The 14,220-nt window shown below is 43.0% G+C and overlaps 1 protein-coding gene across 1 annotated transcript in view; it reads right to left on the reverse strand.

Annotated features, from left to right (window-relative positions):
• tle2b (TLE family member 2, transcriptional corepressor b) overlaps nucleotides 1-14,220 on the reverse strand; it is a 79,765-nt gene that overhangs the window by 10,476 nt on the left and 55,069 nt on the right. Inside the window, exons 7-13 of the mRNA XM_085348774.1 lie at nucleotides 12,254-12,434; nucleotides 10,904-10,920; nucleotides 7,611-7,751; nucleotides 5,711-5,764; nucleotides 1,308-1,475; nucleotides 829-979; nucleotides 63-232 (exon numbers count right to left, since the gene is read on the reverse strand). Of these exons, the coding sequence (XP_085204900.1) occupies nucleotides 63-232; nucleotides 829-979; nucleotides 1,308-1,475; nucleotides 5,711-5,764; nucleotides 7,611-7,751; nucleotides 10,904-10,920; nucleotides 12,254-12,434 (882 nt within the window). The remainder of the gene's footprint in view (nucleotides 1-62; nucleotides 233-828; nucleotides 980-1,307; nucleotides 1,476-5,710; nucleotides 5,765-7,610; nucleotides 7,752-10,903; nucleotides 10,921-12,253; nucleotides 12,435-14,220) is intronic.

Here is a 14,220-nt window from a genome sequence, read left to right on the forward strand (position 1 = left end):
AAGTTTGCATCTGAACAATAAATCAGAGCTTGACAGAGAAGATAAATTTGGCCTTTACACACCATGGGGCTTCTGGAGTACGCGCTGGCCGCGGCGCTGATTTGCGGGGAGAGAGTCAGAGCCCCTCCGAAGCCTCCTGGGCTGGCCAGCTCCCCATTCAGTCCTGCGTGGGACACCACGCCAAAATGAGCCGGGTATGAACCGGGGGGCACAGACATGGGACTGCGGAGAGCTAGGGAGGGAGGGAAAGAGGAAGGAGGAATTGAAGGATGGGATGAAGGGAAGAACAATGCACAGTATACAAGCACAGACACAGTCACAGAGGGACTGAGAAGAATGGAAAATGTTTCTTTACACTAAACTTTGTTTATACACCGAGTTTGACACCAGACCAAGAAGCGCTCAAATCCACACTGCATCCACATTATTAAGTATATCAACTTTGCTTTGATCATATTAAGCAAATTTGCAACAAAACCGTAGAGTAAGCAAGATTATTCAGTATATAAGTATAAACAAATGTGGAAATGAAAAAAGTGGGATAAGAGGTTAAAATGCATGAAGGGCAGAGGTCAGCTGGGTACAAAGCCTGAATTAAAAGATTGATTTGACCCAATTGGTTGTATGAAAAAGACCTGCAGTAAAGCAGCTCAGTTTGAAAGTCAAGGGCAGTGGTACTGTGATGATCTGTACAATTTACAAATACTAAAAAACAGTGTCACCATAGCTTAGTAACAGAGAGGGCCTTTATCTACAGTGAAATTATAATAACCAGTTATTTTAGATTTAAATTACAGCAGGCTTGTCAGTCAGTCAGGAGAGTCTCACCAAGGGGATCTGCACTGGTTGCTGCTTTGCTGACTAGGCGAAGGCAGGAGGTGCTGGGACCAGGAGCTCCTGGTGTTCCTGGGGTAAGGGCCTCACGGTGGGATGGGGACGGGGTGCCAGACTTAGACAACGGGGACTGGGACTTATCCATCTGCAGAGATGTCAAACAATAAAAAAGAAAGTGGGGAAAAAAGGAACATGGCCGATCTGTCGCAGTAACCTCCAGAATGCACTGCTTAAACATTCTCGGTGTGAAAAAAAAACAAAACTTTTGTTTTGTATCAGAGCCATTTAGTGTGCATAAATAAGTAATGTGTGAGCTTTTTTATAACCCCAGAGCAAAACTATATGATAGCGTAATATACGCCAGCAATGAATGGCCTAAGGGTAAAAAGTGAAGAGATTTTCTACTGGAAATGTTAAAAATTACAGTGCTTTGTAAGCAAAGTAGGGATTTTTATAGCAACTGTTTATCTTACCTGTCCAGGGTCCTTGGCTTTGCCTGTGGTTGGGCTGCGGGGGTTTGGCGTGGACGGTGCCTCTCCTGTGCTCGAGGACCCTGGAAGCTCTTTCCTCAGAGTGGGGGCCCGGTCTAACCCATTCCCATGGGGTGAGTGAGGAGGGCTGCCTGCGGGAGAGTTAGGCTCCTGAGCGACAAAGAGAGGTGAGAAAATATTTAATGTTCTACATGAGTATAAAAGAGATCTTATTTCTGATCGCACAATGCTTTCTTTGTTCTCTTTCTATCCTGATCTTCAAAGCGCTGCATTCTTCCACTGTGGCATATTGTCTTTCAGGATGTGACCTTCGTCCTCATTTCTGCAGTTCTTCTATAACAATTTTACCAATATATGTATACATGTCTTTTTGAAGCCAACGTGCACGTGTGAAAAAGTGCTCTGAATGATAGTTGAGTGTCATAGTTGCATTAAAAGATACTCCGAGGGGTCGGCTGGGCGGTTTATCTTTAAAAATTACGTTGAATTTTAAGCCTTTCTTTTTGACAGTGAAACATCTCAGTGAATCAGAAGTGCACATCGTTAACCAAAGAGGCGAGCTGAGGCCTTATGCACACAGCCCTGGAGATCAGTTGGTCAGCCAAAAGGCCGTCAGGAAAAAAGAAAAGGAAAAATCGAACAAACAAACAAAAATCTCCCGAACTTCTGTCACTCCAGAACCGTACCGGGACCGAACAGACTGGAAGAACAGAGCAATCTTTAACCAAGTCAATTCCAGGATCAACTTCTTAGTACTTAACAATTAATAATGCTAAAAGATGATAAGTAGCACAGATGACAGGATGCTTATTGACAGCAGGCCAACAATAGTGCCAGTAAAATATTTTTGCTGGGGTACCTGGGGCTTCATTAACGCTGTCGCTCTTAGTGACAGCTTCAAGCTTTGTCTTGACCTTTATTTCAAGTTTTATTTAATTACTACAGTTACCATTACTTCTAAAAGACAAATGTGTGTTTTCCTGAGATAGCAGATCCTCATCTGCACTTAACTTACTTCTCATTTTTAAGTAGCCTAATGAAGCCAACAGCAACTCTGTTGTCACTGAGTTTATTTGGATTATAAAGGGAGAGAGAGCTCAGGAAACACCACATGAAGCAGCAGAGGTTGTCGGTGTTGCTGATGCAGTAGTGTGTGGACCTGGAGATAATGTTGCTGTTACGGATGCTTTCATCACTGGCTGGAGCCGCTGTTGAGCCAGCATTGCCTCCCCCAGAGCAAAGTGCTGGTGTCAGCACTTCTCTCTGGGTCACAGTGATCAGCACAGACGTTTTAGTGCTTATACACGCACACGCACACAAATAACATCCTCTACTCCAAGCCTCAGTTGTACGGAAGGCCCAACAGCGCCTCTACTACCTGAGGAGACTGCGGAGCGCACACATTCCCAGATCTCTGATGTTGAACTTCTACAACTGTGCCATCAGCAGCGTTCTGACGTATGGATTTCTAGTGTGGTTCCCCAGCTGCACCAAGGCCGATCAGCAAGCACTCCAGCGGGTGGTGAAAGAAGCTGGCAGAATTATTGGAACAAGTCTGCCAGAGATCAGTAATATCTTCCCCACTCGCTGTCTGAGGAGGGTGCACAGTATCCTGCGGGACCAACATCACCCTGCGCGCCACCTTTTCCATCTGCTGCCCTCAGGGAGAAGGTACAGGTCTATACAGGCCAGAACATCCAGACTGGCCAACAGCCTGTATCCACAGGCTGTGAGGCTCCTGAACTCTCTGCCCCCCTCTCACGGACAATAACCATATCCAACTTCTTAATAGCAATGAACTGGTCTGCATTGGTGCATCATATCTTTATTCTCTTCCCCCTCCTGCCCCCCCCCCTCTTTCTTAAATAGATAACTATCATATCTGATATCATATCTCACAGTACAATAATATTGAATGGGTTGCATTGTTGTATTTTGTCATGTTTCTCAGGTCTTTGTCTGAATTTCTACGAACATTATTGCTAAGGATTGTCTTATTGCATTGGAGTCACACTGGGTTAAATATGTACACTTGGGTTTTAAGGGGTATTTATTATTTTCTTCTTTTTTTTTGGGTTGTATGGAAGCCCCAAACGCAATTTCATTGTTCTTGACAATGACAATAAATAAATAAATACTAAATACTAAAAAGCCACAGACACACACACACACATATTCATCTGCTAATTGCAGGCAAACACGTACTCACAAGCTTACATGTATGTTTAAACCTATGCATGTAGGTTGTCTCTCTAGCACACACACACACACACACACACACACACACACACACACACACACACTTCCCTCCCCTTTTTCTTCCATTACCCACTTTTGTCAAATTTTTTTCTCCTCTATGCTTTTGTACCAGTTTCCAAATCACACAAGAGGCTGGTTCTGCTTTTGTGTGCAATATCAAAATACAGAAGGCTTTAGATGAAACATATTTTGGTACACTGCGTGAAGTATTTAAAGAACTAAAATATTCCAGGGGCATAAACGGCTTTGCATATATTAAATGAAGCCGACTGCAGTTATCTAATGAGAGGAAGGAGGTGGAAAGAAGGAGGTGGAGCGGGGTAAGAAGAGTGGAAAAGAATGAGTGAGAGAAAAGTGGAGAGATGGAAGAACAGAAGCTACAGGATGCAAATGTACACAGAAGAGGTAAATGAGAAGAAATAGGTGAGTACCGCGCGTGTGTGTGTGTGTGTGTGTGTGTGTGTGTGTGTGTGTGTACAGACTTGGTTCACGAGAAGAAAGCATAAACAGTGGCAGCTGATAATGAGCTTACATAGGAGCTCTTCCTATTTACAAGGAAGCTGCAGCAGAAAGCTGAACTAGCTACATACCTGCTGACTCGTTTTACATTTCACAGATGCACCCCACACACACACACACACACACACACACGCGCGCGCGCATGCACAAACACACACACCAAGGTTACTCCAGATGGACAATATTTTTTTAAAGCAAGCAAACAGAAATCACTGAAATGCAAAGATGTTTAGACTTTGACAAATTTTAAATTTTTCTTATGAAAATGCAAAAAAAATCTGATGTTTCAAAGGTAAAACGTAAAATGAATATCTTGGTGAACATGTTTTACAACACAAAAACTACTTTTAAATAAAAGGATTACTCTATTAGTCTGAACAAAGTAATAACTGGAGTGCAACATTTTAATCAAATGATAATAAACAAACCAAAAATAATGAAATAATCAAGTCAAATTAATATTAATAATATGAAGTCTTTCTTATTCCTTGGCCAATTATGCTGTTAATGTTTATATATATATATACACACACACACACACACACACACACACACACACACACACACACACACACACACACACACACATACAAACGCAGGGTTATGAGGAGGTGGCAGTAGGCTCCCTGAGCAACACTGGTCCTTCCAATGTTGGACTCATGCTTTATTCACGTGTGGCTGCACCTCTGTGTCACAGAGCTTGTGTTGGATAAAGAATGCTTTCAATGACTCTTAAACAGCAAAATATTTTGAAGAAAATATAAAAAATTATAAAAAAAATTAAATTTCATTTCTCTGAGATGTTTAATTAGATTTGACTATTAACAAATGTTAAGTACTTGTTGCACAGAGCTCAGTCTGTATTTTCCTGATAGGTCACTCACAAATTAGACTGAACTTCTATTAATAAGAAACCAGTGGTCTTTCAGAGTTTGGTCGTTGTGTGCGCTCTACCAGTTTTGACTGGCAAGAAAGTGAAGAAAAAATTCTGTAAATCCCGTATAATGAACTGTCATCCACCACCATGCATTCATTAATATTACCAATTAAAGATATTTTCTTCATTACTGTGATTCTGGCTCTTTTGACTGCTAACTTGTGAAAGAGATTTCGGACTCTAGCCGCTAAATTCAGAAGCCAGCCGCTAACTTTTGCTGTTTGCCATTTGGTAATGAGCAGGTCTTATGTTTTATTCAGTGGGAACCAAAATGAGTGATAGAGGCCATAAACTGAGAAGCAATGTGTTTGCCAAAGTCCCGGCAGAGAGCCGTTTTCCCCACAGACAATAAATCTTTCTGCGACCACAGCTATTGCCCCCTGGTGGCCTTTAAAGATAATGCAGCTCTATCTGGCTTCTATATTGACACACAGAATCTATATCCATCTTATATACAGCCTATGAAGATGAACATGAAGGGAAAAAAAATTAGCAGACAATTTTCTAAAAAGCTCCACAGAGTGGAGGTGGAAAAGCAGAGTCAAGTGACAATTCTCTGTGGATTCATCACTACAAGCGACCTCTTTTACATATATGCGTTCATGAAAACCTGCTGATAACAGCCACATCAAGGTGCTGTCAAAATCATTTAGAAAGACTGGCGTCTCACCTCATTGGAGACATCCACTACAAGATTGTCTTCGCTCTTGTCTCCATCGCTGTCCTGAGGAGCAAAGAAGATAGAAGAAAGGGGAAAACATGATTTTTCAAGATCCATTAAGATAAAACAGCTTTTTTTCCCTCCTCAGTCACCAGCACAGAGATACAATATGCTGCGTGTGTACATGGAGAAGTTAAATAATAAAGACACACAAGTGCGCACACAGATCGATATATCAATATCACTGGCTGCTCTTTGCTTCCTTTCGATCTCTGTCCACCGTCCATGCAACATTTAACACAGAGATATTGTATATCATATATTCTCACCAAACATCCCCCTCTACAAAGATTTTTTGATCTCAGTCATACGCACACACACACACAGCACATTTTTCCCCTCTTCGTCTAGCCATCTCTCCATCTCTCTCTCCTTTTTTTTTCTGGGGTGAGAACGATGGCACTTAGTCACCATGGCAACAGCGCTTTGATGTGATCATGGCCTGATATTCCTATTGACATCAGTGTGGAGTGACATCAGTGCCTTATTATGCAGAGCCAAAACAGGACAATGTCTACAACCTCCTTCCTGGAACAAAAACCAAAAACACACACACAAAAAAAACAGCAAGAGATGAAACGAGAGAGAGAGTGTGGAAATGATGGTGAGGAGGGACGAGAAAAAAGTTCAAGGGGGGGAAAAAAGGGCAGAAAATAATACAGATGGAATAAAAATGAAAAGGAAACAAGAAGTAGAGCGTGGAGCGTGAGCGAAAAAGCAAGAGGAACTGAGAAACAGTGGTAAAGAGACAGAGAAAGATATAGAATAGGAAAAGGCAAACAGAGAGAAATGGGAGGCGTAATTCGGCTCGACAGACGGAAAGAGAGGAAAAATATTCAGAAAGTGGAAGCTCTCTATGCTTGTTCTCTTTCTGAACTAATGGGAAGATTTGGACTGTTGCTGCTGATGCCAAACTGACTTAACTGGAGGCCGTCTTGCACAGACAGACTCCCGGTGTCAATCAATCCTCCAGACTGCAAACACACAGCCATCTAATTCATTACAGCTATCTGCCTTGGCCATCTCTCTTCTGGCATTACATCGCCTCTGGCTGCTTGCTCTTCCCCACTGGACCCATCCAAACCAAACACGACTCTAATTGGCCACGGGCCCCCGACCCCCGGGTGGCCCGTAATGTCATAGGCAATGTCATACAGACACACACAACCACACATCAGACAGACATCTTTGGTTGATATAAAGAACAAAAGTTGTTAGTTTACATGTAACTTTTATGATTCCTCCCGTTGGTTGTTACCTCCGCTGCTGCATTTTATTTTTCTCAGTGGCATCGTTTCAGGCTCAGATTATAAGCACAAAGTCACATAACACACTTCCTGTCACCAAGGTTGAAAATTCCCACTGCAACATGCTTGGATTGGGTCCGAGATTGTGTCCACACCGTGTCCAACTCCAGGCCTCGAGGGCCGGTGTCCCGCAGGTTTAAGATACCACCCTGGGTCAACACGCCTGAATCAAATAATTCGTTCATTACCAGGCATCTGGAGAACTTCAAGACATGTTGAGGAGGTAATTTAAGCATTTAAATCAGCTGTGTTGCTGGACACTGGCTCTTGAGGCCTGGAGTTGGACACCCCTGGTGTAGGACATCTGAATCTGGGTCACTGCAATTTTTTTAAGAACATCAAGACTATATATACATTTTTTTTAAATTTTATGTCGATATGCTTTTTGTGAAGAAATTCTGAAAGAATGGAAAAGAATCCTCCCAAAAAACACTTGGATCCAGTTCTGTATCTGATCTGAGATTCACCACCTACGCAGCCCCCTCAGTCCTTCACTACTGAACCAACCCTTAATAACATTGGTGAAGGTAACAAACACATACGTAGGAATGTGGCGGGAGAGACTCTTTGTCGTCACAGCGCCTTCTCTTGGCCTCAGCTCCTCCCTGCGAGGAGGCGTAACCTCCTGATGGGCCTTGACGCTCTTCATTTGGCTGGCTGTCTGTGGATGACACCGACTTACTCTGGGGGAAAAGAAAAGACAGGAACACAATCAAAAGTATGAACGCGTGAACACGACCTCACAGCAAAAGCACAGGTAACGACCGCCCAGGGCATGACACGCAGATTCACGTCACACTTGCAAATGATCAAACACAGCAAAGTAAACACACACAGAAAAACACAAGCACAGGTTAAGACACGGTCATAGCGGCGCACAGGCCAGCCTATAAAGCTAATTACTGCTCTCCCTCGACACAGCAGTCTTCATGTAAAATATGAGTCTCATTATTGGCCAATAAAGCTGTGCAGGTATATTTACAAGCCTTTCCTGGTGCTCAGCACTCTGAAAATCCGATCAAAGCATTGTGTTGTTTTAGGACTGGGGCAAGGGCCGGAGGTTCGGCGAGGGCCACTTGTCATTCTCTGTCCCCCCGTGGGGAGGACAAGAACAGCGAGGGTTTAACACACGAGTGAGTCACACAGGAAGGAGCCCACGGGAACGGCAGGAAGGAGCACAACACACGAGAGAAGAGGCTGCACAATGGACCTCAGTGCAGCTCCGCAAATTTCCCTCGTGTCATTCTTTTCCGCCTTTTTTCTCCTCTTCTGTTCACTTCCTCTCGCTGTCCCTTTTCCCCCCCCCTCCATTTCAAATTCAAACTTGTTTTTGCCAGCGTGGGGCTCTCTGATAAATGTCAATTGATATGCATCCTCCTCCTCCTCCCTTTCTTCCCCAAATGCGGTAATGCTTGGCTAAGTTCAGCAGAAACCTCCGCTCATGAGAGAAATATTTTCTTGGTGCTTAACAATCGGCATTGTGCTCGCAGTTAAATTATGCTAAGGTTTTCACTGCAGAAAGAGCGAGGGAAAGTAAAGTCAGCAGCGGCCCTAAATCATTTTTATTTCACAATAAAGCTAGAAGAAAGACTTGTTGGTATTTTTAACAACACCCCACCGCTGCCAGCACATTCTCCCCTCCACCCAGTTTCAAGTTTCTTCTCTTTAGTTTCTTTTTCAGTTTTCATACAAATAATTTTGCTGCTTCTGATGGAAAAACTCCAACAGGTCAGTGCTGTAGTGAAATGTCACCTTAAAGAAAAGACAGCTACTGTAATGTCATCTGTGTCACTTTGGTTTATTCTTATTGTGCCCAATGAAACTCAGAATAAGTTACTGTACATGTAAAAACTGTCAAACAACCACAAACCCGAACAAACTAACTAACCCAAACTTCTTATATTTTTTGTTTCATGTCGAATAATCTTCTGGCATCTGGTTCATTTTATCTCAAAGTTTTTGAAACATGTTGCGTCCACCATGCATCCACTCATGTTTCCTATGTTCTGCTGTTAATAAAACATCTTTTTCAGATTTGGACATCAACACATTCTGTTTTTATTTCCATTCTGCACAACAGCCCAACTTTTTTTGGAACCGGGCTGGTAAACTGATCATTTTTGCTCTTAGAGCAACATGTGTTCAAACTAGGGCTGCCACAAACGATTATTTTGATAGTCGACTAGTCACCGATTATTTTTGCGATTAGTCGACTAATCAGATCATCATCCATTAGACGTAAAACTACAGCTTATTGCACCAGCAGCATCTGCTCTTATATAACTATCATTAGCTTACAGCTTTAAGTGTTTAAGGTATGTGCTAACTAAAAATAAAGACAAGATGATAGTTTATTAAATTTTAATGAAGTTTTCAGATTGTTTCGGTGGAGTTTAATAAACTCCTTGCTATCTAAAATATAACAGGACACCGGAGTATATTCTGGAGCATCTCACACTTCTGATAATCAGCTGTCTGCTTGATGTTTATTCAGCTGTGTAAAAACTATAACTTTAATCTCAGACAAACTGATTTACTCAGGAACAAATAAAATACTAAAAAAAAAAGCCAAACAATAACATTTTAAGTTATCTAAGTGACTCATATATATTCAACCTGAGTAGCGAAAGACAGCGGTGGGTTTGAAAACGATTTGCGGGGAGTCCGGTGTTCTCACGGCTCTAGTGAGCCTCGCCCCCGGCTCGCTAACGAGCTAGTGGGTAACAGACGTCTCTGAAAACGTCGGAGCGCTTTTGAAAATATGTGGTGTCCTGATAAACTGAGCCGATATTTGAGGTTTACACAGCTACATTCTCGCCTGAAAATATGTTAAACGTTTATTTTGTGACCCAGAAAGAAGAATAAGAGTAATATTAAAACTAACCAGCTGCCGCCATTGTTGGAAACTGCGCTGGGCCGCGCTATGAATTCTGGGACACAGCTGCTTCTTCTTCTTCTTCTTCGGGGTTTAACGGTAGCTGACATCCTTGTACATGCAATGCTGCCATCTTCTGTTTCAGTCCGTTATTACACTCTTAAATCCTGCCACTTATTCCTGCGTCTTTTGTGATCTTACAAAGCTTCAAACGACGCGTCGACTATTAAATCAGTCGTCGACGATTTTGATAGTCGACGTAATCGTGACTAGTCGACTAATCGTGGCAGCCCTAGTTCAAACATTACATTACTTCCTGCAGGCTAGAAACTCCATAAGCCTTTGAACTGTTCATCCATTCATGGTGAACAGCATTTTGATTTTCTGGTGCAGCGATTTCACTTCATGGTGACGACGGCACTTTTGCACATTAGGTTTAATATTAACTAAGGATAGTTTCGACTCTGAAGCATCTAATCGCTGTTGGATCTGCTGTTCAGGAATATTTGGCGATTCACGGCCACTATTTAGCGGTTTTACTTGCATTTCTTATTTTGGGGTATTTTGGGCAGCATTTAACATTAACTCAGATATAATCCTTCCTCATGTTCTGTATATGTTGTAGATTACCCGAATATTTGTGGCGCTGATAAAGAAACAGTCCATTAACTCAGTTCGTAGGCTCCTCCAGATAACGGTCGAATGCAGCGAGCTCAGACGTTAGTATAATGTGGAAAACCTTGAGAAGCTCAAGGTTGATGGTGATGAGCTGCTATTGTGCCGGTGTTGAGCAGTGCTACTCCTGGCTGAGCTCCAGCAAAACACTGCCTTTTTTAGAGGCCACTTTGCGGCGCATCTCCATTTCTCTCAGTTTATCACTGTCACACACGCGCGTGCACACGGTGAAACGTGGGCGTACAAAACACTTACATCAAGGTACACACATGCAACACTACTCACCCTGCTGGGCGCTCCCTCTGGGTTGGGGCAGAGAAAGGGAAGGAAAGAAAACCGAGCAGAGAAAAAGAAGAGAGCGATGAAGAAGGGAAAATGGGGAGAAGAGAGAAAGTTTGACGTCAGTGCCGATAACAACAACAACAGTCCCCAGTCAGCCAAGGTTAGGCTGAACTACGACGACTTCTGTCTAATAAAGATACAAACCCACTATTGTGCCCGACTCCAGCCTCCTCTATCCTCTCTATCTTTCCCTCTCTCTCTTCTCCAAGCAGACAAAGCTCGCTGTCTTCCCCTGCTGCCATCAACGCTCACCATCTTTTCCCTCATTCTTCGTCTCATATGTAAGAACAGAAACACACACAGCTGCAGACATGCATAAGCTCTTACACAGATGCTTAACGTGACAATACGAACACAGTGACCTCTTTATCTTTCCCCTGTTTCTGTTCTCACCGATTCCTTCCATTTTTCTTTCTAGCTCTCAGTTTATTCATGAGAAAGTCTCTCTTGGCTCGCTGCCGGAAAAACTGCACAAAGATAAGATATTCTATCGGGGTGAAAGGAAGTTCATAGGGAGAGAGCGTTTCTCCTGCATTTACAGAAAGGCCATGAATACATCTGGTCATGGTAAGACAGCAATCGAAACAGGAAAGTTCAAACTGAGTCCAAAAGGTGAGTTCCTGGACAAATTACAAAGCAGCTGCCTGTCAGAGATGATGTATAGTGCTGCTTTGCATTTTTGACTACATTTTGTGTGGTTAAAAATGATAAAAAATGATCTTTTTCTTATTCTGCAGCTGTCACGAGTTACTATCCGCCGATTCTAGGATGACAAATGAAGCCAATTAAAGACAAAAATCAGAAATGCAAATGTTGGAAAACAGACACATTTTAGGAAGCAAAAAATCATCTCTGCGCGTTTGACATTCGATAGGTGCACGCGCCGTTTCCCTCAGCCTTTCCCTCAGCCTCACATGTACAGAACTAGCTAACCAAATCTGCTCAAAATGTTCAATACTGTCATTGATTTCATCATCGATCAAGCACTTTGTGTAAACCTGAAACAAAAACAAGTACACTGATTCTCACTGTGGAACAACCGTGGTACACTTCAGGGCTGGAGGGATTTTTAGGGGTAAAAACGTCCACATTAAGAAACAAGATGTTCTGATGAGTGTGAGTGCAAGTAAAGGCAGCCGGTTTCAATAGTAGAAAAGACTAACGCTGCTCAAAGTCACAGTCTTTTATTCTAGCTGCTCACTCAGAATATCCTCATGACAAATACTCTACCAAAACACATAATCCTGATTTTACAGTCAAAACTGAGAACGAAGAGGATAAACGCTTCTTTACCTCTGAGATGTTCAGGGTCCAGGTGGTTGCGCTCATCTTTGGAGGCAAGGTGGGCTGAGACCCCCAAAGCCCCCGTCAGTGCCAGCAGTCCTGAGCCCCCTGCGCCCAGGGACAGCCCTGATGGGTGTGGCGTCAGGGGGATGCCAGGGGCGTGGTGAGACAGGTGCTGGAGCTGCTGCTGCTGTGGCCACAGGGAAAGAAAGTAGCGGGGAGGTAAGGAGTAAGGGGAGGGAGGGTGAGATACAAGGGAGTGTGTGGTTAGAAAAGACAAGGTAAAGAAGAAAAGGGAATGAAAAACGGGAGAAGTGAAGTGAGGGGGAAGGCAGTGTTGTGGTTGGAAAAAGAATTGAGGAAAAACATGAGAAAGGGAGAAGGCGAATTAAATAAAACACACATGGAGAGCCAAACGGTGAAGAAGGATGTTAAGATGAAAGTGGACAGGATGTGAAAGTGATTAGAGGATTAACAGGTGAAAGGATGGAGACCAAGGATGGGAAAGAGGACAAGGAAAGAAAGGCAGAATGAAATTGAATGATCATGATACACCCAGGAAGCAAAGGCAGTTGAGAATGAAACCAAGAAGTGAATAGAAGAGTGAGATATCGAGGCAATGGGATTTATTATAAAGGAGAAGAAAAAGGTAGAAAAGGGGCCATGGGAAAACACAGGGAGGATTAAAGGGAAGGATGAAAATGTTTGAGTCACAGAGCAAATGATGAGGAGAAACAGAAGGAAATAACATAGGAAGCAATGAAAAGTGAAGGAGAATTACATGAACAGGGGAAAGAGTAAATGAGTGCAGGAAGAAAGGGAAGGCAAGTGTGCAGCAGGGAGAATAAAAGGTAAGAGAAAAAAAATGATGGCAGAGAAGAAATGAGGACACGGCCGATGTAAGATGGAGAGAACGATAAAAGATTGTGGGGAAAATCCAGAAAGAAAATGACGAAGGCAAGAAAAAAAGAGAGATGGAGAAAAATGAGGAGAGAGAGAGGAGAGCAAAGGAGCAGCTACAGATAAAGAAAGGCTATTATCCTGAGGGGAGCATTATGATGTGTTTTTGTGTGCTGTTTTGTCAAGCCGGTGTATTAGACACACATACACACACAAAAGCACACACACCTTAGAGACAGCAGTGTTTGTAGTGCTGGGAGGAACAAAGGGCCTTAAGTAGACAGTAATGTGATCAGTGCTCTGACAAGCTGTGGAAAGCCCCATCTACTGCAGCACTCAGGAGCATCACTGTGTCTCTCTGTGCGTACATATATATGTATATACAGACAAGCAGATCATATGCACAATATGAGCATTGGTAAAGTTCTTGAATTGATGATTCAGGCAACTCATTATTTAGTTGTGTCAAATCTTCAGATTAATAAACCATTCCTGTTCAATCTGACCTCTTCTACTCGCTGACCTTCCGCTCACATGATCAACATTTGCCAAATGGTCTCGCTGTGCATGTAGCTCTGCAAGTAAGATGGCAGCGATGAAAGCCTTTATGTTTTGGAAGTATCCACATTATTTTAAGTCTGTGGGTGAAAATGGCAGGAAGATCACAGGGAAATGCAAACTGTGCCCAGGTGTAAAGTGTCTGTCAGCTGCGAAAAGCTCCCCCCTTCAAATTTGAGGAAGCACCTGTGAGCTAAACATAGCTCCACAACAGTGGTGGAGAAGAGGAGGAGAACGATGCTGGCGCCACAGCTCCCACACGTTAACGGCGAGCGTTTAGTTTGGTTTAAGCTGCCGCTGCAATGAAAAATGATGAGGGCATCGCCGGTTAGATGCGACCAATATCATCTCACGGTGAAATGAGGAAACGTACATATATGTGCAATAGGGCTGCCACAAACAATTATTTTGATAGTCGACTAGTCACCAATTATTTTTGGGATTAGTCGACTAATCAGATCATGCATCCATTGGACGTAAAACTACAGCTTATTGCACCAGCATGCATCTGCTCTTAT

This window comes from Diplotaxodon limnothrissa, linkage group LG23 (assembly GCF_057381915.1).
Source record: "Diplotaxodon limnothrissa isolate DT_005_m linkage group LG23, D_limnothrissa_male_GT1.1, whole genome shotgun sequence".
In the NCBI taxonomy this organism is placed as follows: Eukaryota; Metazoa; Chordata; class Actinopteri; order Cichliformes; family Cichlidae; genus Diplotaxodon; species Diplotaxodon limnothrissa.